The 27,994-nt window shown below is 51.8% G+C and overlaps 1 protein-coding gene across 2 annotated transcripts; it reads right to left on the bottom strand.

Moving 5' to 3' along the window:
- Positions 1-163: 163 nt before the first annotated feature.
- On the bottom strand, positions 164-27,871 carry WFDC1 (WAP four-disulfide core domain 1). Of its 2 annotated transcripts, XM_065899200.1 has the most exons (7): positions 27,605-27,871; positions 13,125-13,308; positions 9,105-9,188; positions 7,860-8,000; positions 3,485-3,526; positions 2,314-2,386; positions 164-592 (listed from the first exon to the last, which is right to left on the bottom strand). In XM_065899200.1, the coding sequence occupies exons 1-6, from the start codon at positions 27,746-27,748 to the stop codon at positions 2,328-2,330; spliced, it is 654 nt and encodes a 217-aa protein (XP_065755272.1). In that variant the 5' UTR covers positions 27,749-27,871; the 3' UTR covers positions 164-592; positions 2,314-2,327. The 2 variants fall into 2 exon arrangements, with proteins under 2 accessions (XP_065755272.1, XP_065755273.1); XM_065899201.1 differs by lacking the exon at positions 164-592 and having other exon boundaries at positions 2,328-2,386; positions 7,860-7,997; positions 27,605-27,748.
- Between the last annotated feature and the right edge of the window lie 123 nt (positions 27,872-27,994).

Below are 27,994 nucleotides of genomic sequence, written 5' to 3'. Positions count from 1 at the left end.
GGTACACGTGTGGCCCAGACAGTGCGGGGGTCCAGAAGCAGAGCTGAGCTGAACCCTCATCCCAGTCACACCCGTCCACCTCCCACCCCCAGGACTCTACGGCTTCAGCACGTCCGATTTAAGACCATCAGGTGGTCAGCACTATGAATCACGCGAGAGTAGGTTCATTTCCATTTTATGACGAGCAAACGTATCTTGAGGACATTTGGGATGGGTAATGCCTCCAAGAGTCAAACCTGGAAGACATCTGTACCAGCCAAGACACTGACGTCTGTCTTAGAAAGGGGCTTCATACAGCTCACAGAGGCAGTGACTTCCCACGGTAGATCTGGGGAGCTGCAAGGTCAAGGGGACTGCTAGGTGGGCCTCCTTTCCAGGACAATAAAACAGGGACCCGGAACAGGCGAGTGGCTCCCACGAAGTCACCCTGCCAGGTGGAGCCACCCAGGGGATGAGAGCCAGGGGTCCTGTCTCCAAGCATCTCTGGGGTCATGCTCTGTTGAGCTGGGCATGACCTCTGGGGGTCAAATCATTTTTTACCCAACGGTTTCTGAGGCTTAGCAGAAAGTGGAGGAATGTTCTTCCAGGTTGGCTGCAAGGGAAGCAAAGAGGGAATGAATATGAACCACTGCTTGGGTTCATATGAACCCAAGAACATGGGGTCTAAAGTGTGTGTCATCTACTTCCTCCACACCCACCAGAAACACCGGAAAGACGCCAGTTTCCTCTAAGACTAAATTCTTAACTCACCGCTAAGTCTCTCTAGGTTCCATCTTCCTCTTCCCTTCCTACCTGATTCCGTGTGGATCTTTCTTACAACCCTGGTTGCACGAGAATCTTTTTGCCAGTTTCCAGTTTGTTTTCAGTGAGCGGTGCTCCACGTGGAGATATATTTTTGATGCATTCATCGGGGGAGTGGGCTCTGTGTCCTCCGCCGCCGCCATCTTGTCTCCCCTCCTATCTTACTTAGTTCCTAACGCATCCCTCCCCAACACTCCCATTTTACAGATGAGGAGACTGAGGCTTGGAGAGTGGAAGCCATTTGCCTAAGGTCACCTTGTGGTGGAGCAGGAATTTGAACCCAGTTCTGGCCGGCTGGTTCTTAAGAGCCATCCCAAATCATCTCTCACTGTCCCTTTCTTTCCCACTGGCCCCAGCACGTCCCTGTGTAAGGTTCACAGACTCAGGTGGGTCAGACCCACTCCAAGAACTGTTCCTGTCATCAGCAGGTAATAGATGTGTTGGCATCAATCCCCATGGACTCTAGATTTTCCTGCAGGACTCACACCTGAGTATTCTGAATCTCAAACCTGATGTTCGCCTTTCAAGGGCGCTGAGGTGGGTGGGGGAGTCATCCCCTTTCAAGGGCTTTTGTTTACCATGCATAGACTTGAGCTATCACAGCGCTGGGTGGGTGTTCAGGTTTTCCTGGCCAAAACCCCTGGACCTTTGCATCCACCTGCATCTCACCTTGAAGAGCATCTGAGAGCAGAGCCTGTGCCTTCCTTACCTGGTCACCTCTGATGCCAGCCTTCCCCACCATCATTCTGTTCCCACCCCAGTGGCCTCCCTGGGGTTCCTCAAAGCAAGATCTTTCCTGCCTCGGGACCTCTGCCCTTCCCGCTCCACCTGCCTGGGTGGCCGTGTCCGATCTTGGCTCAGATATCATGCCTCTGCTCACAGCGGCCTTCCTTCCTGGCCCCGACCTGAAGCAGCGCCCTCCTCGCCTGGCTACCCCGCATCACATCACCTGTCTGTCCAGCTTCCTTCACGACACTATTGCAGTCTGGGCCTTTCTTGCTGGTTTACTGGTTGCCCAGTTTAGTCTCCTACTAGGATGTAAGCCCCCGAGAGCAGGAGCCCTGATTTATCCACGGCGTCCCCCCAGCACCACGCCTGCACGCTGGAGATTTCCACAAACGACTGCTGAACCTCTCGGCACCCGGTTCGTGCCTGAGAGTTGGCCCCGGATAGCACCGCGTGGCAGAGGGAGGGAGACAGAGGGACCAACTTCATGGGACAGAGGAGGGCTCATCTGTCTGTTCACAGAGGCATGAAGGCAAAGGAACGTGTAAGTTACAATCCAGTCTGGTCCTTGGATGTAGGGCCACGGGCTATAGAAACTTCCATTTCTGAGCAGGCCCAGAGCTCTCACATGTTCACTTTGAAATTATAAGGGAATTTTCAAATTCTACCCGTAGGTAAAGCCCTACTCTTGCCCTCCCACTGTTCAACTTCGTGATGAAAGCTACCTTGGACACCCGGCTGCCCAAAGCCACCTGCTGTCACTGACCCATCCCGCCTCCCACTTACCCGCTGCCGTTGCTTTATTGGAAGTGCTTCGGCCGTCCTTTCCCGTGCTCTGCCACATTTTTGGAGGCACCCTCTGTGAAAAGAAGTGGGCTGTGTCAGGGAAGGTCTGTGGATTCCTGCTCAGATGCTCACGGCTCACCAGCCAAACCAAGTCCAAACACCTCAGCCTGGCCCGGCGCCCTGGCCCTGCCCCCTCTCCTCCCCCAAAGAGGTCTCCCAGTCCCCACCTGCAGCTGCTCCCCCAGCCCGTGTGGTCTGCCCTCAACTCCTGCCATTTCCCCCCTCCCCAAGTCCCGTGCTCACGGCGCACTCCGGCTGCTGTGATGGCCAAGTTCACTCTACCTCAGGATTTCCACATCTGCTGTCCCTCTGCCCGCTATTTCTTATTCTTTTTTTTTTTTTTTTTTTGCGGTACGCGGGCCTCTCACTGTCGCGGCCTCTCCCGTTGCGGAGCACAGGCTCCGGACGCGCAGGCTCAGCGGCCATGGCTCACGGGCCCAGCCGCTCGCAGCATGTGGGATCTTCCCGGACCAGGGCACGAACCCGCGTCCCCTGCATCGGCAGGCGGACTCTCACCCACTGCGCCACCAGGGAAGCCCTGTGTACTGTCAATTCTTTAAAAAGATATGGTGGATGAATGGAAGAATGGATGGATCGATGGATAGCTGGATGGATGACTGGCTGAAGGGATGGTGTCAACCATATTTTCTAATTCCCTCAATGAAAGTAGGAGGAACTTTTGCACGTCTAGTCCCAGGTTCTGATGTTTAGCGTGAAGCTGTGTTTGCTGTAAGCCCCTCTTGCCCACCATCAGACAACAGGGCTTCTACCTTATTTCCCAATCTAATTCCCATTTTGTCCGCTATGAGCCATCCCTGAGCTGCTGCCTCAGTCCCAGCCTGCAGCCTGGAATGGCTCCTGCCCACGTGGAGGACCACACAGGCTAGGGGAGAGATTTTTCACAACAGAAGCATCTTGGCATCCTAGCACCTTACCCCCAACATGCCATCTGACAGCATAAAATCAACCACGGAGAATACAGTCATTTTCCTTCATAGCAGCTTCAAACTGTAGTTCTCAGAACAGTCCGTTGGGCTTCTTTTCTTCACCCCAGAAATGCCCACTGCCCTTTTAAGTACCCTCCACAAAGTAAGAGCGGTTCTTCTCTTACCTGGATATTCTTTGTAAAATTTGTGTCGTAAGAATCGCCCGTCTGGAAAAGAAGTGAGAGGATTAAACTCCTTTCGGGGAGTTTATAAGGCCAAAACTATTTTCACAACAATGCTAAGAAATTATTTGTGTTTTCCACTCTCATTCTCTCACAGGTGTCCGGTGGAATTTTCCAGAAGCTACAGTGGCGTGTGACACCGCGGCCGATTAAATGCAGAAGCAGAACGACCCAATTCCCACTGTTGATTGTCATCAACCACCTCCTTCCTCAGCCCCAGCCCTGTCACAGCAGTAAAACATTTTCTGGTGGGAGTTGGGGAGATTTCACGTGGGAGAGTGGAGAAGTCTGGCCAGATCACACAGACGCTTCACTTGGCAACGCGTCTATCGGTAAACGCCCCCCTCCCCGTCTGTGCTTCGGTCTCATCTGACGGCTGTAAGGTTAATAAATCGCATTTGTGCACTTGAAACTAATATTCTATGCCGATCATAGCTCAATCAAAATCATGTTTATGTACTCAGGGGCATTTTGTTTCCTTCTCTTCTGTGGCTATCCTATCATCAGGGTGTCCAGGACCAGCAGTGACGTTTACTGTACAAGGCGACAGAACCAACGGCTGACCCACACCCTCGGGCAGGGAGCTTATCAGCAAGCTCAACCACTACTATTTACCACGATTTTTCCATTTACGGCTATTTTCCGGAGCAAATGGCAAAATTCTTCCGGGCCCGAGGCTCTCCGAAACATTCCTGCTCCTCCCTTCTCCCTGGGGGTGAATTATGGCCCCTGATGCCATGGGCAGGAGACGGTTGTCTGTGCGGAGCCGGACCCCTTCCTCACACCAGGTGTGTTTACCAGAGGTGTCACTTTTACAAAATAAACCTACGCATTTGAGCCCCTGCTCTGGGCTGTGCCACCCCGTTAGCCTTCGCAGGCAGCGTCCAGGGAAGTCACTCTGTCAGAGGGAAGAGTCGGGGGTGGGGGGCTCGTCTCCCACATCTCAGTCTTGGATGGTCAGTATTGGAACAGCATGGAACCCACTCAGAAGATGCACGAGGTGGGGATAAATTAGGAGGTTGGGACTGACATGTACACACTACTATGTATAAAACAGATAACCAACCAGGACCTATTGTATAGCACAGGGAACTCTACTCAATATTTCGTAATAACCTCTAAGGGAAAACAACCTGAAAAGGAACAGATATATATATGTGTGTGTATATCTGAATCACTGTGTTGTACACCTGAAACTAACGTGACATTGGAAATCAATTATACTTCAATAAAGTAAAATAAAATAAAATAAAAAGATGCACTGAGGACCGCGACCCTGCTCTCTGAGAAATCAGATTACTGCTTGTGTTGATGTTCATTTTCCTCTCAAGAAAGACATCAACTCCTCAGACGTCAGGGTCCAGGCTGAACTCAGAGTGGTCCTTGGCCCCCTGTAGCAGCCAGCTCTCAGCAGAGACCTGCATCTTAGGCGTGGGCAGGAGATCTGTGACTTATTCTCAGATAGTCCCCAAAAGTAACTATGTGGATTTCTATATAGAGAGAGTGCAGGGTTGGGGGAGAGGCAGAGAGAGCACGATAAAGGAAAGAGTATTTAACAATTGATGAATTAGGGTGGAGGCTCCAAGAGACTCTCCTTGCCGCTTTTCTGTAAGTCAGAAATTACCTCAGTTCTTCCCTGGTGGCGCAGTGCTTAAGAACCTGCCTGCCAACGCAGGGAACCCGTGTTCGAGCTCTGATCTGGGAAGATCCCACATGCCGTGGAGCACCTAAGCCCGTGCGCCACAACTACTGAGCCCATGCTCTAGAGCCCGCGAGCCACAACGACTGAGCCCATGCGCCACAACTACTGAAGCCCACGCGCCTAGAGCCCGTGCTCTACAACAAGAGAAGCCACTGCAATGAGAAGCCCGTGCACCACTACGAAGACCCAACGCAAACAAAAAAGTTTAAAAAATTAAGAAAAGAAATGACCTCAAATATGCAGTTTTTAAAACACTTAAACTCCGAGGCTTCTTGTTTGGTTACCCTGGGACAAGAGTGCTCCTCTATTCCCAGAGACCGTTGCTCCAAGGGAAGTTGTTGGAATTTAAGATGTTTCCAAACTCCTGTACAATTACCAATAATTACTGCTAAGTGACAGCCCTCTGGGGACAAGGCTAGGGGAAATTTCAATTACATTTCTATCTAGAAGGCTCCGATCATTCCTGTGGGTGGGGGAGGACACACACCCATGGGCTTTGGAGCAGGTGGCCAGGCCTGGAATTCTCACTCTGCTCCCTGTTAGGTGTATGTATTGTCTGGGCACGTCTCTGATCTCCAGCCCTCCCTCTTCCGGAAGACAGGTGACGGCTGCGCACATTGGCTGGGGACCTGCTATGTGTCGGGCGCTGCCCTAAGCACTTTGTAAGTGTTCTCTCATTCAAGCTTCATCACTACCCCAAGAAGCAATTGCTATCGTGACCGTCACTGCTCCATTTTACAGATGAAGAAACTGAGGCTACGAAAGCTTAGCTTAGCTGCCCAAGGTCACCCAGGAAGAACGCCGCAGCATTTGAACCCATTTCAGGGCCTGCAGTCTTAATCACACTCGACACTGCTCCTGGTCACACTTCTGCCTTTGCAGGCTCGCACTGAAGCTTAGGGGAGCGCCCACAAGGGCCTCGATCAACCCCGGGTGTCATCGGTAAAGCCACCTGACTGTCTCTTTGTTTATCTCCACCCTTGAAGTGGGTCCTTTTTGAACTGGTTTGGTCCCTCGAGAACCGGTTTGAACCTGTCTGGCTTACTCTGGTCTTGGAGGTCATATAACTGAATGAGTGAGATCAGGAGATGAGAAAGGCCACGTAATTCCAGGCCTTTCCAGTTATAAAAATGACATTTCGGTTCAGAGGACTCCTGACTAACCCCCACCGTCCCCAGCTCTTTTGGAAAAAGCTGCTCTTTCCAGCAGGTTCCTACAGGCTGGCCTGTTCTTGGGGTTGTATGTCCGAAGGACTGCGTATCCAGTCCACCTGTGTACTCCGTCCACTGTGGTGTCTACAGACAGCAGTCGTGCCAACAGAAGGGATTCGGTTCTGTGCTTCAGAAACTACAGACGTGGTTTATTTACATGGATTAACTCACTGGCTCCTCAAAGAGTCCATGAAGTAGCTTAACTACTATTAGCCCTGTTTACAGATAAGGAAAGCGAGGCCTGAAAAGGTTGGGCGATTTGCCACACACAGCAGCAAGGGGCCAAGTGGCCACTGGAACCCTGGCTGTCTGGCTGGAGAACCTACTCAAAACCCTAAATAGCAAGTGGAACGTAGGAGAAATCTCAGATTCCTGGTTGGTTCCGATCCTTTTATAAGTAATTCTTTTCAAAGCTCAGAATTCCAGGAACCAGGATTCCTGAGACAGTTCCATGTCTCATAATTTTATTACTTGCTAAATGCGTAACAGATTTAACATCTATGTCTTTCTTGAAACACCTCAGAGAAATAAATTCTCCAGTGAGGAAAAAGAAATGCTCTGGCAGATAACGCATGTGACGGGTTCTTTGGGCCAGTAAGGTCGCTGTGATTATCCTCGATTTTGACCGAGGTGCTATCCTCAGCTATTAGGACTAAGAGATGTTAAAGTGGGGATGTGGGCCCTGGAGGGTATGGTCTCAAAGTTCCAATAAGCTCAACTTTGACGTGGTTACCCTCCATCTCCCTGAAGTTCCCAATTCTTCGTTTGCCACACATTTCTGGCAAATTCCATGCCTAACCTCTCCACCTTACACCTTGCATGAGGCAGGAGTGGCTTTTAGGTACCCTCAGCAGCCCCTCCTCTGCCGTCCTTGCCCCCCTGGGGAAAAGTATGCAAACTAAAGCCACACTATTCATGCCCTTCACTGAACTATTTATTGCCTTGTCTCCAAAGACGAATACTAATGAAGTCACACTGAACAGTCCTAGCAGAGAGAAGTTAAGGGTTCTCAGACTATTCAAACTCTGTACAGTTTAAAATGGACAGACAGACAGATACAAATTATCCAACTTTTACTGAGCACCTTTAGTCTCTGCTCTGGCATCACACGTATGATTTCAATTAATCCCCATAACCCAGCATGAAGTGGCCCCATTTTACAGATAAGAAAACCGAGGCTCAGAGATTTGAAACAACTGACCCCAAGATCAGCCAGGCAGGAGGTGGCCGAGCTGGGGTTTGCCCGCATCCTACTCAGATGAGGAGGGAGAAGGTGCAGAGGAGCAGGGCAGAGAGGGGACAGGAGGAGGGCGTGGCCAGGCTCAGGGGCTGGGGCTTCCTTTGGGACGGGTCTCCCGTGGGGGGTTCCGGGAAGAGTGGGGTGGGGCTCGGTGTCCACACTCACCTGCCGGCCGGCGCTGCTTGACACACTGCCCGCTGTTGGGGATGCCCTCAGCCAGGTCACCTGGGCTCAGGATGTGGCACTCGTAGCCTGAGGGGCAGAGGAGTGGCTCGGCCCCGTCCTCTGTGGTGCTGCAGGCCTCTGCTGTGGGGGACACACGCGCGGGGGGCTCAGGGGTGGCCCCCATGGGGGCAGAGGGGCCGCCTCTCATCGGCGCCCCAGAGTCCACGCTGTGCCTGGGGTCTCTGCACACACACATGCACACGGGGGCAGCCAGAGTCACATGAGCCCAAACATGCCCTCGCGTGCATGCATCGTGACAGGCATATCGGGTTGGCCAAAAAGTTCGTTCGGTTGGCGAATGCGTTGCTCAAGAAAGTTCTTTGTGAAAATGAAAAACGTCAATTTTTACTTAAAACCGAGTGAACTTTTTGGCCACCCCGCTACATGTACGTTCATCCCCACACAATGAAACACATATGCTCGTGCTTATAATCACACGTACATACATGTTTACCCACCAAAATCCTATACACACACATCACATACCCACATTTTCACCGTCCCACAAGTCCTAACACACGTATACACACACACAGCCGTATCCACACCCACGTTCACGTGCACACAAATCCTGCACACACACACACACACACACACACACCCCTACAGCCGCACACATCTGCACCAACACGGATGCACAAGTTCTCAGACACACGGCCACAAGCACAGCCAGCTGGCTTCACGCACAGCCGCACACCCTGACACACACGGTCACGCACTCGGATGTATGTAGGGTCACAAGCACAGCTGCACAAACGCAAAGGTGCTCCCTCACAGCCGCATCTCCACGGTGGTCCAGGCCCTTGGGCCTGCCTGCCATTCCTTTCAGAAACTGTTCTCCACCCACCCCGGAAGGAGGCCTCGTCAGCAGGGAACAGTGAACCCCTTATGGTGACTTGAGGGATCTGAAAACCCCAAGCCCCCTCCCTCTGAATTCTCCACCCAGGGAGGAGGCCCCATTGCCAGGGACAGTCAAACCCCACACTGTTCTGCGGATTCGGAGAGCCTGGCCAAGCCCCAGCCACCCCCTTCCGTGTCGGGGTGGGGAGGGTCCAAGCGGGCCAGGTATTAGAGGACAGGCAGCCTGCCGGAGCAGAGGCTGACCCTGGTTCTCAGTTTTCTGGGGGCACCTGAGACGGGGGGACCCTGGCTCTGCTGTCGGGTTGGGCATCACCCTGCAGGTACCTTGCAATGCCTCCTCAGGGCCGTCCAGGAGCCAGCCGTTGCCCCCAAGCCATCGAGGTTTTGGCTGTACTAGCCAGTCTAAAACTGACAAGATAATAGATGGTTAAATTGAGGCCCTCCTCAGGCAGCTGAGAAATGCCCCAGCCTCTGGGGATGGGGAGCCTACATCTCATGATGAAACACAGAGCCTCCCCACAGGAGAAACAACTCAGTTCCCCAGCAAAAGTTCATCCCTTCCTTTTAGTAACAGAACTCCTGAGTTTCAGCTAGGCACTGGCTGGCCAAGCTGGAGACTACATTTCCCAGCCTCCCATGCAGCAAGGTGTGCCATGTGACTGAGTTCTGGCCAACTGGATATGAGCAGAAGTAACCACGCCACATCCCAGCTTTCACTGGTATGGTTACCTGTCGGCTCCCCTCCCTCTCTCTTTCCAGCTTCCGGCAGACTGGGAGCCACCACGTGGAGCAACGAAACAGAGGGAACCTGGGTCCCTGGGTGACTGGAGCAGGGCCACCTGCCTGTCATGGACCACCTGTCGACTCCGGCCTTTTAACCGAGGGAGAAGTAAATGTCTAATAGGTTGGGCCCCTGAGTTTGTGGGTCTTTTTGTTACAGCATCATGGCCTGTTCTCTAACCAACACATTTTTAACAGGAAGAGTGACCACGTAGTAGACTGGAAGGTCTTCAAAACCCCAAACAGGGATTGAAAACCCAAATGCCTCTGGGGACAGATAGGTAACATAAAGGAGGACGGTAGGCTGGGTAGGATCACGGCCAACAGGAGAGTGTTCCTGCCTCAGTGGGTCAGTGGCTGGTCAGCTCTGGCCAGCTGTTCTCAGTGTTCCCAGAGCTTCTGGGTGGTTTTTTTGTGTGTGTGTTTTAAACTTTAGGTCTATATTTTAAAAAATATAAACTCTTGGTTTTAAATGTTGGCAAATAACTTTTTTTAAATTTTAAGTACTTTGGAGATTAAATAAAACTGGTCTGGGATCACATTCGTTTATGACCCCTGCTTTAGTCTGACTCCAAAATAAAGACATTGATGTGCTGTCCAGTGCCTTTGAAAGTACCTAGATAGGGATTGGTAAAAATACCAGTTAGCTTTTTCTTTAAAGGAGCACAATATGGTTATAAGATGGTTGCTCTCAGTGTGGAAATGGAAACAGCAGAACCAGCAGTTTACAACTTCCAAACGAGAGGGGTGAGACATGGTTCCAGAGCCTCTATTTCCAATCTTCCAGTTCTTCCCTCCTTTTCCCCACTGCCTCGGACTTAATGTTAGAAAATGTATTTTCAATGTTATTTTTTACTAAACAGGAAATGTATTAATTTTTCCTGTACAGGGAAATGTACACATTTTGCTATACTTTTGGGAATACTGAAATTTGGCCAAGGTCTCCCATCAATATGCAGTCCCTAAAGGCTTGGAGGCCCAGGGTCTCGCCTCTCTGCTCCCCAACTAGAACTTCCTGGAATCACCTGCTAAATAAACTCCCCTCACTCAAGACCTTATCTCGGGGTCTGCTTTGGAGGAAACCCACAGGCTGCCTGCAAGGAAGCGTGTAAGCTGCTTATAACAGGGCCTGGTGCATTTCAAGTCATGTTAAATGTGTGGTTCTCAATCTGGAGCAATTCTGCTCCCCCCCCCCCCGCCCCCTCCCCCCCCCCCCCCAGGAAACATCTAGTAAAGTCTAGAGATACATTTGGTTGTCCCAGTGTGGGGTGGGGGCACCACTGCCACCTAGTGGGTGGAGGCCAGGGATGCTGCTGAAAATCCTACACTGCCCAGGTCAGCGCCCCACTGCCCACCCCAACTAGAATTATCCAAGCCCAAGAGTCAAGAGTGCCAAGGGTGAGGGAACCTTGTTCTAGATATTATTATCAGAATTCTTATTATGACTGACTAATATTTTGTCGGCCCTTCCTGTTGGCCAGTGAAAGCTAGGCCTTCGTTGATTCATCCATTCTTCACTGAGTACCCTTTATGAGTCCAGAGACTATTTCAGGTAGTGGGGATACAGCAGTGAATGAAACAAACCAAACCTCCTGCCTCATGGGGCTGACCTTCAAGTCAGAGGAATGGTCAGGAAACAAATGAAACACAATATTCTAGATTGGGCTATAAAGAAAGCTTAAGCCAGAAGGCAGTTAGCTATGGCCAGAGGAAAGATCACCATTTAGAGAGGGAAACTTCCCTGAGAAAGTGCCCACCTCTGCCTGAGATCTGAAGGAGGTGAGGAAGTGAGCTGTGTGGGCGTCTGGGGGAAGGATGTTCTGGGCGGTGAGGGATCCCACAAATGAGCCTGGGGCCCCGTATCCCTACACTCAGAGCCTAAGGCAGTGGACACTTCTCCACAGTCAGAAGACTAAATGGAAATGCCAGCTCTGCCTGCTGTGTGACTTTGGGCAACGTACTCAGCTTCTCTGAGCTCCCGTGTCTTCAGCTGTAAAACAGGGCTGAGAGTGGTCTCTCCACCCCATGGGACTGTGTAAGCATTAAATGAGATGGTGTAAGGAAAGGCTATTTGGAATGTCACAGACAGTCGTACGGTTTGTGCACTGCTCAGAAGCACCTGTTCTAGGCAGCAAGTAAGGCAGGAGTCCCTATGCCCTGTCTCAGTCCAAAGGAAGGGGCACCTTTTTGACTTGTCCAACCAGATGGGCATACTTTTACGTGCTTCCTCCAAGAGGAAGGGGTGCCATTTTGTCTTTCTCATAAAAGGCCCTGCGGGAGCCAGCGTGGCCACGAGGCAGTACTCAAGGGCACCACAGACTGTAATTATGAGCATTACTAAGGGTGCCGAGTCCCTTGTCGTCGCTGTGACCTCACCCCAAAGAGAACTGAGTGTGTTCGTTCTTACCTTGGCCTTGAGGAGGGGGTAGTAATGAAGGCCCAGGGGGACCACAGCCTCTGGCCGAAAGTGCAGTCCTAACAGGCTGCTGTCCTCCAGAGGCTCAGCCCCTGGAGGCTGGGAGCGGAGGAAACATTTAGGGCACCTTTTCTCCCCTCAGCTGCCCATAATCAGCCCCACCCTGTATTCCCCCCAGGCTCCCTTCCCTCCCCTCCCAAACCTCTCCAAAAGGGATCTGAAACTCCTTCGCTCCACAGATGAACCCCTGAGGCCTGTGTCTCCCAAAGAGATTCTCCGTTCAGATAACAAACATCCTACAGAGTCTCTGCTCCTAGCCGGAGGCGGGGCTGAGCACTTCGGGATGCGGCACTCCGCGGGAGCTGCCCTTTCTCCTTTCAGCCCTGCTTTACAAGTGCGGGTTTAAGTTGGTGACCAGCTAGCCAGTGGATTTGACTGAACCCAGGAGTCTGCATGCCCACCTGGATCGCTAAGGTGTCAGATCTCCATCTCAAATACCCCCAGGGCCAGGCGTCATGAGTGAAGTGGGCCTTATGGGGTCCCTGGAAACCTGGAGGCCGCCCCCGCTGCCATCTAGGGGCACCTAAGGCTCCAGCAGATGGTGGCCCAGGGAATGCGGTCCAGTATTTTTAAGAAAAGCTGGAGGACTTCCGTGGTGGCGCAGTGCTTAAGAATCCGCCTGCCAATGCAGGGCACACAGGTTCGACCCCGGGTCCGGGAAGATCGCACAGGAGGCGGAGCAACTAAGCCCACACGCCTAGAGCCCGTGCTCCACAACAAGAGAAGCCACCGCAGTGAGAAGCCCGCGCACAGCAAGGAAGACCCAACGCAGACAAAAATAAAATTAAAAAAAAAATTTTTTTTAAAGAAAAGCTGGAAATCTGGATTTTTTATGAGAAATCTCCCCCATCTTCATAAGAGGGGTATTTTCCTTTTAACGGGCGGCCCCTGGACTGCAGTTCTCTGCCGGCAGTGGCGAGCCCCGCATACAGCAGGCGCTCAGTGCATGCAGCTGGATGCTTGCTCCAGGAGCGCTATGTTCCCATCTCACAGGGCGGCCCGCCCAGGTGGTCCAGGTTTAAGCACAGCTGTTCCTCCAGTCGGGCAGCGCCCCCCCCACCCCGTCTCCCCCGGCCTGGAGCACCTACCTGGCGGGGGCGGCACGGCCTCCAGGCAGGCGTAGGCGCAGCCGTTGTAGCAGCAGCGCCGGTGCCGCGGGCACTCAGAGTCAGCCTGGCAGCGCGCCGCTTGGCAGGCGCCGGGGGGCAGCGAGCGCGGGGGCGGCGGGCAGCGGTCGGCTCGGGGCTGTCGGGGGCCGCCAGGCTCCTCGGCCTGCGGGAAGAGGGGGCGTCAGCGGGACGGGGCGGTTGCTGTGCGCCGCGGGCGAGTCGCTGGGCCTCTCTGAGCCGCCGCGTCCTCGCGTGATCACAGCAGAACCAGCCTCAGCGGGTTGCTCTGAGGATGAAAGGCTGCTGTTTCTCTTTGTAATAGCCCCAAACTGAAATGACTGTAAGCCCATCAGCAGCAAAAAGGAGAAATGAATCTGGATAAGAGTTGTATGTTAAGCGTCTATCCTGATGTTTATATGTATGTACATATATGTATGTATTTACATATAAAATACGGTATATATATGTATACAAACACAATAGATACATATTTATATACTTCTTATAATTCATGTGTTTATATAGAGCTTTGAGACTTTACAGATCACACACAAAATGAATAAATTCACCTAGCAAACGGCTTGGATAAACGTCACAGGCATAACACTGAGAAAAAAAAAGAAGTCAGCTCACAAGAGAACATATAGTATGAATCCATCTACAGTTTTCGTTCAAAAACAGGCAAAGCTGATGTCTGGTGTGAGAACAGGAGCGTGGTGCCCTGGTGGGTGGTGACCTGAAGTGGGTCTGGGTCCCTGGGGGCCGGCCCCGTTCTGCTTCCTGATCTGGGCGCTGGTTCCATGGTGTGTTCGTTTTGTGGGGATTCATGGAGCTGAACTCAGGATTTTCCCACTTTCTGGTACTACGTTTCCAGAAAGAGTTAAAAATATGATATCCTGGGCTTCCCTGGTGGCGCAGCGGTTGAGAGTCCGCCTGCCGATGCAGGGGACACGGGTTCGTGCCCCGGTCCGGGAGGATCCCGCGTGCCGCAGAGCGGCTGGGCCTGTGAGCCATGGCCGCTGAGCCTGCGCGTCCGGAGCCTGTGCTCCGCAACGAGCGAGGCCACAGCGGTGAGAGGCCCGCGTACCGCAAAAAAACAAAAAAGATATCCTATTTAACATATAGGAAGTGCATTACCAATAAAATAAGCATTTCAGAGGTGGGGTTGGGAGAGTTCAAGTCACACCAGACCCCATCTGTGCCGGGAACACTGCTCTGCTTCTGGGTATGGAGGTGGGGTGTATGGAGGGCAGGTCTTACACATCCCGACACAGGTGTGCGCACACACACGCACAGAGTTAGATACAGAGTAGGTTCTTTGGGGGAAAAACCACCCCGGCTTGCCCCGCCTCCGGCTTATGCCTGAACCGCTCCACCCATCTAAAATGCTTTACCCACTGCTCCCCCGATCTCCCCCAACATATATGCATTGCAAAATCCTGCACCTTGTACTGTCCAAGTAAATAATGCACGTCTGCAGACTGGAGTAGCACGCAGCCACTAAACCTGCTGATGAGAGATCCCCAAGAGATGGTGGTTCATGAAGAGAATTAAGATATAGAACCGTTTGTCTGCTCTTCACCTATGTTTTCAAATATTCATATGCACACACATGTAATATGCTTATGTTTAACAGGCCTAGAACATCTTTGGAAGGATATACAAGAATACACAGCAGCCGTTGGTCAAAGATTGCCTCTGGAGAGAAGAATTAGGTTCTGAAGCCAAGGGAGAGTTCTCCTTATTGTACACTTTTTTTCGCTTATTGCATGCTCTTTTGCACAGGTTCCAATATATATATATATTGCCATGAACACATTGAGTTTTTATCAATTTAAAGAAAACAATTAAAAAACTTAAAAGGTAGAAGTACTTAAGAAGAATGATTAAGGACAGGAAAAACCTTATATGTTAGTAAATAAATAAATAAAAGGCAAGCTACACAATGCTATATGCCCTCAAAGGTCAAGGATGTATGAACGTCCTTCCGCCACAGCCATTGCGGTGGCTGCAAACTCCACGCGCTGCTCCCAGCGCCCAGTAGGGGGCGTCGGGTCACAGAGAACAGGTCCCGACCAGACGCATCTGCCAATGCGTGCAATCACAAGGACCAGTGGTTCTCAAACTACCTCACAGGGACCCCTCCCCCCCCACCAGGGGCTAAGACTGGGCGGGGTGGGGGGTGGGGAGAAAACCGTGACCGAGTGGAGCGCGGGAGGGGTGCAGTCTGGGGAGGGTGGGGCTCCTGGCCCTCCCTGCTTCAGCCAGAGAATTTTTTTTTTCTTTTTAAATAGAAGCAGAGTTGATTTCCGATACTGTGTTAATTTCAGGTGTGCAAAAAAGTGATTCAGTTATACATATATATTTTTTCAGATTATTTTCCATTATAGGTTATTCCAAGATATTGAATATAATTCCCTGTGCTTTACAGTAGACCCTTGTTGCTTATCTATTTTTTGTATAGTAGTTTGTACCCAGAGAATTCATCTTTTCCCCCTTATATAAATCATTTAATTTGTGAAAAGCAAAAATGAATACAAAGCCAACATTTGGCGGAAACGAAGCCAAAATAAAGGGGCAATCTTGTAACTCCTGGATCTTCTAACTCCTGGTTCAGCCTTTTTGCCATCCTCTGCTCGGCTGGGTGCCCCAAATTCCCGTATCCTCAGGAATAATTTCCAAGATGCAGGCAGGGCACATAATCCCGCACCATTAACTCAGTTCATTTTCTTAAGAATTAGCAACATCGGACCCACGTTGGGGCCCCGCCATTTGAATCCTAATTGGAGGTGACAGCTGCCCTGGCCTCCTTCGGAGGGTGAGGGAGGATGTCTGTGCGTGGCTGGGAAGGGATGGCTGGTTTTTCCGCCCAGCCTGTTTTCACATCAAGCCTCATTTATAAAATTTAACAGAACCTGGAGATCAGACGGGCAACGCTTTCCACCCACCTCCAATGCCTCCCAGGTGGGTGACTTCCTAAGGGCAGCCCCTAACAGGGGCGCTCTCCAGGGAAAATTCAAATGTCAGTTCTCAGAATTTGGAGAAAACAAAAGAGATAAGCGCCTTAGAAGTCAAATGCCCCAGTGATTTATGGTGCTGCCAGAACAACAGATGGTCCTGGGTGATAAAGAACCGATTTCACGGAGGGGCCCAGATTAAAGGATTAAATGTTTTGAAAAATATTTCATGTCATGCAAGGTGATGCTCACAGAGGGTCCTAAACAGAGGATGTTTCCTGGTGTTCTGAGAAAGAACGGACTTTTATAAACGAAATAAATAGATCACCTTCCCAGCCCACGGGGGTTAAAGGTTAAAGGCCAAAGTCCTTGGGCTAAAGGTCAGATCCCAGCTGGCCCCATGCCCCTGCCCCTCCACTTCTCTGGCCTCCCTCCTGTCGTCCCACCGCTCTCCCCTTGCTCATTCCTGGCCAGCGCCCTGGCCTGTCTGAGGTCCCACCTCTGGGCCTTTATGGGCCGTGTCTCCCTCCTGAGATGCCCGGCTGGTTCCAGCCCTCACTTGGTCCAGGTCTCTGCTCACATGCGCCGTAGCTGGCGCTCCCCATTCCCCTCTGCCTGCCTTACATAGCTCCAAACCTCTGACCACCCTTGGGAGGACCGTGTATTGATTCACTGTTCGGTTTATTGTTTTTTCTCCCCCCTACAACGTGTCCTCCTAGGGACTCGGTCTTCTTCCCACCTGTGTCCCCAGCACCTATGACCGTGCCTGGTGTAGAGCAGGTGTTCAGTTCATTTTTGTTGTGGTTGATTGAAAGCTGTGATGATGAGAATGATGGAGGCGTGACAGTGACAGGCATCTCTTACTGGCGGTCCACCACGTGCCAGGCATCCTCATCCTTCTAGGCATTTAACAACCTGCACAATGTCCCTGTGAAGGTGGCTCTGCAGGCCAGGTGGCCTGCACTGATGTGGAGCTGTCCCTTCGTGTTTGTTTAATGCTGTACCTTTCCCCCAGCATCTGTACACGCCTTTGGTCACGTGAGTCCAGGAGAGGCAGGTCCTATTTCATCCACACTCTAAAGATGAGGCCCCCGAGGCTCAGAGAATTAAAGGTTTGCCCAAGGCCACCGGCGGAGAAGGGTCATATTACACTCCTCCCTCCTGAAGCCAAAATAATGCATCCAGAATATAAGTCCGGGGTCAGTGTTGGAAGGTTTGCTAGGACCCCAAACTCCTCCTCGCCTTGGAGCCTTCTGTACACTGTCCTTTGCAATCAGAACTCTTCCCTCTCCTTGCCCAGCTAATGCATCCTCTTCCTTTGGGGGCAAGAACTTAGGGGTTACATCCCACCTTCAAGTGTACCAAGACGGACGGCGCTGAGGCCATGACTTCCTCAACAGTCAGGGATTTGAGCTCAGGTGCGGGAATTAGATGAGTCTGGCTTGGACCCCTGTAGCTGTGCCATCATACAGGAAAATGACCTCTCTGAGCCTCCGTCTTCCTCACCTGCAAAATGGGCCCAGAAGTGCGTGCCCGCTGCAGGGATTTGTGGAGGGAGCAGATGAGATCACATCTGTGGGTGCTCTGCTCAGCGATGCTGATCGCTTGGTTTTATCATTACTTTTATTTTTGGTCTTTCCTGCTTCCTCCCTCCTTCCCGCCCTCGATTCACTCACACACTGATGATGCTTTAGTTGTGATGCTGAGGCGGATGCAAAAGAAACCTATGAGCCGGTCCCTGTCCCCGAGGAGTTCAGGATCTAACTGGGGTCTAAAGGTGCGCAAGCAAGAAACCCTCCCGCAGTAGTGCCATCATTTCTAGGGAGGGAGGGGGGGCGGTGGGGGGGATGGGTGCAAACAACTGGCAGAGTTCCTAAGAGGAAGCAGCCGTCCCAGCACTGCTCCCTGAGGGTCCCCTGAGGTAGCATCCATCGCTCCCCTGTAGTTACACCTGCTGACCCCATTGTACAGGTGAGGAAACTGAGGCGCTTACTCACCATATGGGGAAGCGTCAGGGTCGGAACTTGGGCAGGCTGATTCATTTATTAAGCTCCCACTGCGTGCATTTATTAAGCTCCCACTGCGCGCCAACGCTGTGCTAGGTCCTCACATACTGAATTTCACGGAATTCTCAGCATAACCCTCACTGCTATTATTAACCCACTTTACTGATGAGGAAACACACAGAAATATTAAAGGCACTTGCCCCAGGTCACACAGCTGGCCAACAGCAGAGGCAGGATTCAAACCTGGGTCTGTCTGACTCTGGCAACTTCCTGTCCCAGGAGCCTGGATCTGGGGAGCTGCTTCTCAGTCTCGCCTGTGAGATTCTTCCCGTTTTGTCGGCTCGGGGTCCCCCTCTCTCACACGCCCCTGCCTCCTGCTCGCCTCTGGACCAGCCCCAGCTCTGGATGTAGTCATGTAACTGCCTCCCCAAGGGATACATTCTGGAAAGAACTCGTCCTGGCCCCTGCTCTCTGCAGCCCCAGCCAGCCCCAGCCCTCCGCTGCCACTCAGCTGAAAATAACACAACAGCATGTCAAACCCCAGCTCACCCCTGACTGACAACGTCCTTCATGAACATCCCAGACAACCCATGATCTCCATCTTTCATTTTCATCCCTGCAAAAGGATGGTACGGCAAGTCTGCTTCAAAGTAGCTGTGAACATACATTTACGGTACAGCTCGGACAAGAATGTCCCAGCGCTGTATGCCTTACTTGGATAAAGATGGTTCCCTTAAGGTTTCGACCTGGTGGCTATTTGTTTTTTCATACCCTGGGGGGATTTTCGGTGGCCTCTATAGATTTGCAAAGCCATTCTTCTGATATCTTCAGGAAGCAGGTAGGGAAATGCCAATTCTGGGCTGCCCAGTGGGAAGCCCAATTCCACTAGTCCAAATGCAGGGTCCACTGAAACAAGTGCCTTGAGGTCCAACCAAAGGAGGCTGGATAAACAAATAACTGCAGCTCCACACCTTGGAACACCATAGAAGTCTTTGAAAAGAGGACACGGGGGCTTCCCTGGTGGCGCAGTGGTTGGGGGTCCGTCTGCCGATGCGGGCGACGCGGGTTCGTGCCCCGGTCCGGGAGGATCCCACATGCCGCGGAGCGGCCTGCGCGTCTGGAGCCTGTTGCTCCGCGGCGGGAGGGGCCGCAGCAGTGGGAGGCCCGCGTACCGCAAAAAAAAAAAAAAAAAAAAGACATGGATCTATCATATTAACATATTCAGCATATATCGTTCAATGAAAAATGCACGGTACAAAACAATATGAATAATACACCAGACACAAATTCCACGTATTGTATGATCACGTTTATATGAAACGTCCAGAATAGGGAAATTTGGGCTTCCCTGGTGGCGCAGTGGTTGAGAGTCCGCCTGCCGGTGCAGGGGACACGGGTTCGAGCCCTGGTCTGGGAGGATGCCGCATGCCGCGGAGCGACTGGGCCCGTGAGCCACAACGACTGAGCCTGCGCGTCTGGAGCCTGTGCTCCGCAACACGAGAGGCCGCGATAGTGAGAGGCCCGCGTACCGCGATGAAGAATGGCCCCCGCTCGCCACAGCTGGAGAAAGCTCTCGCACAGAAACGAAGACCCAACACAGCCAAAAATAAATAAATAAATAATAGAGTAGGGAAATGTATGGAGACCAGAAGCAGACTGGTGATTGCCAGGGGGCGAGGATGGGAAGGGGGGTGGGGAGCAACTGTTTAATAGGTCTGGGTTTTCCTTTTGGGGTGATGGGAAGATTTTGGAACTAGACAGAGGTGGTGGCTGCACGACACTGTCGATGCACTAAAGCCCACGGAATTGTCCCCTGTAACGTGGTCAATTGTACAGTATGTGAATTTCATCTCAATAAACAAATTTTTTTTTTTTTTTTTTTTGCGGTACGCGGGCCTCTCGCTGCTGTGGCCCCTCCCACTACGGAGCACAGGCTCCGGACGCGCAGGCCCAGGGGCCATGGCTCACGGGCCCAGCCGCTCCGCGGCACGCGGGATCCTCCCGGACCGGGGCACGAACCCGCGTCCCCTGCACCGGCAGGCGGGCTCCCAACCACTGCACCACCAGGGAAGCCCTCAATAAACAAATTTTAAACAGTATGAACAAAATACCATTAAGAAAACAACGTGTCCTGAGCATAACTGCTTCACGAAAAAGTCTAGGCGCTCACACATACCAAAACGTCAACAGAGCCTGTGTCTCAGAGAATTTAGAATATTTTTACTTATTTGTGACTTTCTGTATTGTCTGAATGTGTGCAGAGTAAACGTCACTGTTTCCATAATCTGGAAAAAAACTGAAACCACTTCCACCCCCTTCATTCCCCTGCAAGAGCTTTACCCTTCTTTGGAATGTTCCAGAGAGTTAACGGCCTGACCAATAAATATGCACCCCAGGACCGGTTTGCTTGGGGCAGGAAGAAAGCCAATTTTCTTCTAAGCTTTACTTGCTCTTCCTCTGGAATTCGGATGTCAAAGATCTAAAAATATGTCTCTCCCTGGAACAGAGGGCTTAGAGTTTCGTGTGCAGTGAATGCCATTTCCTGATGCCCTGAGACCTCCAGGACACGCTGGGCTCCGGGAGCAGAGTTTGGTGCATGGCTAACGGGACTTCCCCGGAGAGGTACTCAAAAACCCAGGATCTCACGCCAGGACAAGCCATCTCAGTGCATGTCGAGGGCAAGAGTGCACACTTGGCCAACTCCTCCAGCTGGTGTCCACTGAGCCCTGCTGTGCACCTGAGAGTCTTCTAGAACTTTCCATCCCTGCTCTTCCGCTCTAGAGGGTTTTAATGTAATTTAGTCATTCATTTCACGGTAAATTCATAGTTCCCAGGCCTACCACATGCCAGGCACTGGCTGCATGTGAGGAGAGCTGACCTAAACCAGAAGACACTGGCCCTGCCTTCACGCGTGGCTCAGCTCCAGGACATGTGACAAACACCAACCCAACACCACACAGAAAGGAAACGAATTGCTTTCTTTTTGTTTATCTGTGAAGGCAGGTAATGAAAGATGAAACAAAGCCAGAATAAAAAAAAAAAATCATGCAGATAATAATAAGGGAGGTAAATGTTATGAAGAAGTCGAGAAGTTAAGAAAACTTTTAAAAGAGACCTAAATAGGGGATCAGGGAACGGGCCTCTGAGGAGGGGACCATGAAGTTAAGACAAGCCTGACCAGGAGCCCCTCACAGAATCCCTAAGATGTACCTTAGGTTCCCACTGCTTTTTAAAAATCTTACCATGGTAAAATACATTGGGTTGGCCAAAAAGTCTGTTTGGTTTTAAGCAAAAATATAAGACACATTTTTCGTTTTCACCAAGAATTTTATTGAACAATATATTCACTAACCAAATGAACTTTATGGCCAACTCAATATAACATAAAATTTGCCATTTTCACCATTTTTAAGTGTACAGTTCTATGGCACTGATTAAATCCACAATATTGTCCAACACCTGCCTCTCATCTATTTCTAGAATATTTACATCGCCCCAAACAAATTCTTTTTTCTTTCTAACTGAAGTATTGTTGATTTACAATGTTGTGTTGGTTTCTGGAAAACTTCTATTCTCATTAAGCAGTCCCTCCTTCATCCTCACGCCCTCAGCCCCTGGCAACGTCTAATCTACTTTCTGTCCCTATGAATGTGCCTTTTCTGGACATCTCATACAGATAGATCACAGTCTATGTGGCCTTTTCTGACTGGCATCTTTCACTGAGCGTAATGTTTCCAGGGCTCATCCATGCTGGACCGTGTCTCAGTACTTCATGCCTTTTTATGGCTGAGTAATATTCCATTGTGTGGATGGACCCCGTTGTGTTGATCTATCCCGAGCTTATGGACATCTGGGCTGTTTCCACTTTGGTTACCGTGACTAGCGCCACTATGACAGGTAAGTTTCCCTCTGCTTTCCTGCCTCCTCGCACACAGGGTCCCAGGTTATAACCACACGGTTCTTAGATACTTTTCCCCTTGCTCGTTTCCACCTGGAATCAGTTTCAGGACTGAAACCTCAGGTACAGAAGCCAGATTCAGAGAGGAGGAAGTCACCCCCGAGGTCACACTATTATTCATTTGTTTTTCCTCCCTTCCATCTACCCGCCCATCCATCCAGCTCCTCCCCCTAGTTCTTCAAATGTTTCTGAGAGTCTGTGGCGCGTCAGGCACTGCGTTAGGCGCTCGGGGAGGGCCGAGCCTACAGTGGGGCACTTCGCTGCGGTATGTCACGTCCCCTCTCTCCAGCCCCAGGGGGGACTTGCGGGGTCTTGACCATGAACACTCCAGGGCCCACTGAGCACCCCCTCCCCTCCAGATGGATGTGTCCTAGTGGTGCTGATGATGGGGTCCTGCGGGGGTGCAATCAATCTCACGTCTTTCAAGGAGCAAGGAAAGCCTCTAGGACTCTGAGGGCACAGTGATAGCTTCACCAGTGCGCGGCCAGAATGGTGTGGGGTGGGTCACTCTCTGCTCTGGCCGGAATTCCCTCATCTGGGAAGCGTCTACCATTGGGGTTGCTGGTTGCAAGCAACAGAACTGACTATGTTGGTTCCCAGAGGCTGACCGTATGAGCGTGCTAGGGCTGCTGTAACAAACACCACAGACAGCGGGCCTTAAAACAATGGAGCTGTGTTCTCTCATGGCTCTGGAGGCCAGACGTTCAAAATCAAGGTGTCGGCAGGGTTGGTTCCTTCTGAGGCCGTGAGGGAGAATCTGTTGCCTGTTTCTCTCCTGGCAACCCTTGGAGTTCCGTGACTTGAGATGCATCGCTCTAATCTCTGTCTCTGTCTCCACACGGCCTTCTCCCTGTGTGTCTCTGTCTCTCTTGTCTTCTTCACCAGCCACATCAGATTAAGGGCCTTCCTAATTTCAATATGTCCTCATCTTAATTAATTACACTACAATGACCCTATTTCCAAATAAAGTCACATTCACAGGCACCAGGGCTTAGGACTTGAACAGATATTTTTGGGGGTAGGGGAGACAAAATTAAACCCTGAGACTAGGATTTTAGTGCAGGTGGTATATTTGCGAGAGGGTCCCAGGCAGCTCTAGCAGGGGAGGGGGCACGTGAGGCAGGGAAGGGGGGGCCATCTGGGGACCGTCAATGCCCAGGTGACTGCCCTGGGCACCTGGAGCTCAAACCCAAGGGCAACCTCTGAGAAACTGTCCAGATCACTCTTCAGAGGCGTCCCAGCCTGGGCTGAGCAAGCCAGGCCGTGGTCCTTCAGCTCCGTTTGCTCCCACGGTATGGACCCAAGCACCTTGGCCCGTCCTGTGTGCCGGCTGAGCGTGTTCCGAGGACAGAGCTTCCAGGATGAAGGTGAAGATTCAGGACTCAGGGAATGATGAGAGCGGAGGGGAGGTACCCACAGCTCCAGGCCACCTGCCTCTCTCACTCTTGCTAACTTAGCAAAAAATAAAAGATGTGCCAGAAAGCTCTCGCGCTCACAGAAGTAACAAGGGAAAGGAGGACCAGCCTGGGGAGACTGGGGAACACGCCTTGCACGGGGCCTCTGTGCTCGTCACCAGAAGATGCTGCTCTGGGCAGGCCAACTGCAAAGGGGTGCCTCGTCCGGCAGGATGCATTACATCCTCGCTCTGGGCTGCTGTAGCCCCACGCTGCCCCTCCACTGGGCAGGCACCTTTGGGCAGGATGCAAACTGCCTAGCCATTTCCAGCTGCCCCGAATGGGAGCTTAGGGTACAAAACAGACACATAGCCACAGTGACACATGGGGACCATGGGGCTACCCAGTCCCCAAGCCGACATGGCGGCTACAGTAAGTCCCACCTGGTAGGTTTGTTCAGAGGATCCTGAGACAGCCTGGCCTGACACATAGGAACACTCAGCAAAGAACTGTTCTGATAACTTTCACCAAATGGCAGGAAAGCAAGTCCCAAAACACCAGCTCCACAGAACTGACCCTGAGCTCCCCAGAAAGCCTCTTGGGCTACTGACAAACATCCCTCTTCCTAGCCTATTCCTTTCCGTCTTATCTAGCCTCGTAAATATCTGTATTTTGTTTTTATTAGTACACAGAGAGAGGTGTTCCCTGGTCAGGCACCAAGCTGAAGGCTCTCGGGGTCTTTCCACTGGATTGCAAAGTAGCACTGCCGTCTCCCATGCTGCAGACAAGGAAGCGGAGGCTCACGGAGGACAAGCCTTCTTCTCCTTACAAGCCTCCCTACAGGGCCTCCCGTGTTTTCCTTTCAGGCACTGTCTCTTGGGCAGGAAAATGCACACAGCATCCAGGAAGTGCCCTGGACCCCCTCAGCCCCCTCTGCCCACTCTGTCAAGGGGCGGGGCTTTGAGAAGGGGAGGAGCCAAGATGCAGGCAGCCACGTGCGGTTCCGGGTTTAACACCCAGTTCTCCATGTGCAGCCTTTGCCAATTTCCATGGTGTAAATACTCTCACCGTGGCTGATTTCAAGCTACCAGTGCGAGGCCACTGAATGAGGAGTTGGGAAGAGACGTGTAATAGCTCCTCGAGAGATGGTGTTTCTACCAGGCAGATGCCACAGACATGAATGACCTCGAGAGCAGGGAGAATGGTAAGAATGCAACCAAAATAATTAGGAAGTGATATGTTTCTGATAAGGAGGATTTCCTTCCTTCCTTCTTCATGAAAATTATATAAGTTTATATGACTTCATTTTTAATAAGGGCTGTTTAACTCTCTGGAGCGGGTATGAGCTGGCTTCAGCATAATCCTGAACACCCGGCCTCTCCTCGCCCTGACCTGCCCCATGGGGTCCAGGGCCAAGGCTGAAGAGCTGACCCAGCTTGGGGTGGGCAATGGGGGCCACATAAGAAGTCCTGCCCCTGAATATGCGGAGCTGCTTCCTATTACTCCTAGATTCCCTGTTGGACATTTGCATGGATGTTAGAATCAGAACTGAAAGGGCCCTGGAGGTCACCTGGTCCTTCGTCTTCATTTCCCAGGTAATGACCTGAGGCCCAGAGAGGGGCAGCAAGCAGCCTGAGGCTGCACAGCTCATTAGAGATGTCACTGAAAGATTCCTAGGCCTGGCGCCCTGCCCAACCTCCTTATCCTCTGAGCCACCCGTCGACAGCCTGTCTTTTCCCAGGGGCTCTCTGTGAGGCACAATCTGGGCACAAACCTCTCCCATGTCTGGGCACTGGAGAGGGAAGCTGATGTCTGTTGATAGCAGGGAAGAGTTCCAGTCCAGTGAGTACAAACTCAAAGTGCTTGCATTCTGACAAACGGTGGCTAGAAGTAATTTGGTTCCTGAAGCCCACCCAGGCCTGTGTTTTTAAAGAGACTCCCCCTGACCCCCAGTGCATATTGTCCCCAACCTCCTAGCCTCCTCGTTCCTCCTAGTGAGATGTCACGGCATCAGCCCCTGTGACGCTCCAGGACAAGGTGGAGATAAGGCCAGATGATGTATTGGAAATCTCTCTGTGGTCCTAGAACCAAAGTGCTGGATGCTTTGAGGCCTAAACAGCGAAAAGCATGGGGGAGTCCAACCTGACAAGGGTCTCTCTTCTCCCTCCAAATACCTCTCACCATTTCACTTGCTACTATGCTTTTCTACACCCATGTGGCCTCCTGCTTGACCTATAGTGTGAGCCCTGGAGGCTGAGATTAGCCTCAATACAGTTTCATTTCACATGGTGCCTGGGGTCATTAAACCGTTCCTTCTCCCTCTTCTCTGCCTGGAAAACTCCTATTCATCCTTCAAAGCCCTGGGTTGAATGTCCCTGATCCTGGAAAACCCTCCCTGACTCTCTTGGGGCAGAGCTGCACACACTCTTCTGTGCTTCCATTGCACTTGCCCATAATTTACCCACAAGAATGTATGGGGTGCCTACTTCATGGCAGGCACCAGGAACACTGCACTGACGGAGACAGAATCAGGCCCTACTGTGAGGAACCTCCATTCCACCTGGGGAAGCAAACACCAACCAATTTCCTAATATTTGAGTAAAAGTCACCAAGACGCAAGGACCACTCGCTATGCCCTGTGTTTGACAGATATGGAGTCATTTACACACCCATATGCTCAGGGTGCTGGTATCGTCTTCCTGAACCTTCTATGCCTCTGTGCTCCCTTTTGGGGTGGGGGATCTAAAGTGACACCCTTCCCACCTCCACTCTCTCCTAGTCCCCTTCCTGCTTTATTTCCCTTCTCAACACTTGTCACCAAATACACTACCGGCACGCCTTGGAGATACTGTGGTTTGGGTTCCAGACCACTGCAAGAAAGCGAGTCACAAGAATATTTTGGTTTCCCAGTGCATCTAAAAGTTAGGTTCACATTACACCGTAGCATATTAAGTGTGCAATAGCATTATGTCTAAAAAACTCAATGTACACACCTTAATTAAGAAAGAGCCTGTTGCTGAGAAATGCTCACCATCCTCTGAGGCTTCCGTGAGTCGTGACCTTTTCGCAATAGTCACGTCAAAGATCACTGACCACAGATCAACAGAACAAATAGAGTAAAAATGAAAAAGTTGGAGGTAGTGGGAGATTTACCAAAATGTGACACAGGGACAAGAAATGAGCAAACACTGTTGGACAAAAGGCGCCGAGAGACTTGCTCAAGGCCGGGTTGCCACAGACCTGCAATCTGTAAAAACGCAGTTTCTGCAAAGCACAATGAGATCAGGTGTGCTTGTATACATTTTCCTTTCACTTCTCATTCATTCTCTGCAAGCCCAGCCCTGTGGGGTAACACGAGTCTCCCAAGGCTTGGGGACATATAAGTCTGCATCCCCACAGCCTAGGGCAACAGTGACCAAGGTAAACAGTGGCGATCAATACATATTTGATGAAAGGAACTGAAAGGAACGCATCAATCTGTCTTTTTCAGATGAGATCACCGGCGCTCACAGACGCCCAACAACTTTCCTCGAGTCACACAGCCTGTGAGCAGCAGATCTTGGATTCAGACTTAGGGCTGCAGGGCGCGTGCTCCTCGCCTCCCACCACAGCGAGCCGACCCTTTGTATTGCTGTCACATGTCACCTGACTGCCCCCCCCACTCGACCACCCTGCAGGGTGGGAGCTGGTGTCTCCATGTTGTACCTACAGGAATGCACAGAGCGCCCGGCATGGAGCAGTTTCCACTAAATGTTTACTGAATGAGTCAGGAATGGCACGGAAGCATAACTGCATCCTATCGACTATCGACATTTGGTTACTGACTGTTGAGACAAACACTCAGTTTTAAGTCCTCGGACTCTAAAATCAGGTGCTCTTTGTCAGGAGAAAGTAAACGTGGGTAGGCAAAAGCACGTCACCGGCCCCCTGCGCATTTTTAGGGGCCCCTGGCTTCTTTCCTCCCAGGCTCGGAATCTTTGGAGGGCTGTGAGTTCCCTCTGCTCCCCACCCGACTTTGGCACAACTCAGATAAAGAAAGAAGGACGCCTGCCCTGTGCCGTCCGCATCTGGGCGGCGCGCTGGCACACCGTATGGTGCGGGCATCACCCATCTCCTCCCAGCCCCGCCCAGCCCGGGCACTTACGCGGGTCCTCTCCGCCAGCCTCGCGTGCAATGCCCGTTTCCAGATATTCCCGGCGGAACTGGCTTCCAGCAGCAGCAGCAGGCAGCACAGAGTCCAGCTGACCTTCCTCCGGCCGCTGCCCATCCTGCAGCTGGTCAAAGGCATTTCCTCCCAGACGGTCAGAGGAGAGGGGCCCTCTGGCCGGGGCGGTCCTGGAAGTGTGGAGCAGAAGCGTGCACGGTCTGCCGGACGGTCTCAGCTCCACTCGGCCGGGTCCCGGGGATCATGTGTCCGCGCCCAGCCCAGGCCCCCCCACCCCGACCCACACTCCCGATGGGGGCCGCCCACCGGGTTATTTTTAGCTTGCCCTATTGCATCTGGCCCGGAGACTCCAAGCCAGACAGACGTCTG

This window comes from Phocoena phocoena, chromosome 20 (assembly GCF_963924675.1).
Source record: "Phocoena phocoena chromosome 20, mPhoPho1.1, whole genome shotgun sequence".
NCBI lineage: Eukaryota > Metazoa > Chordata > Mammalia > Artiodactyla > Phocoenidae > Phocoena > Phocoena phocoena.
Note: the sequence above shows the minus strand (reverse complement) of the source record. Positions and strands in the feature narration are given on the sequence as shown.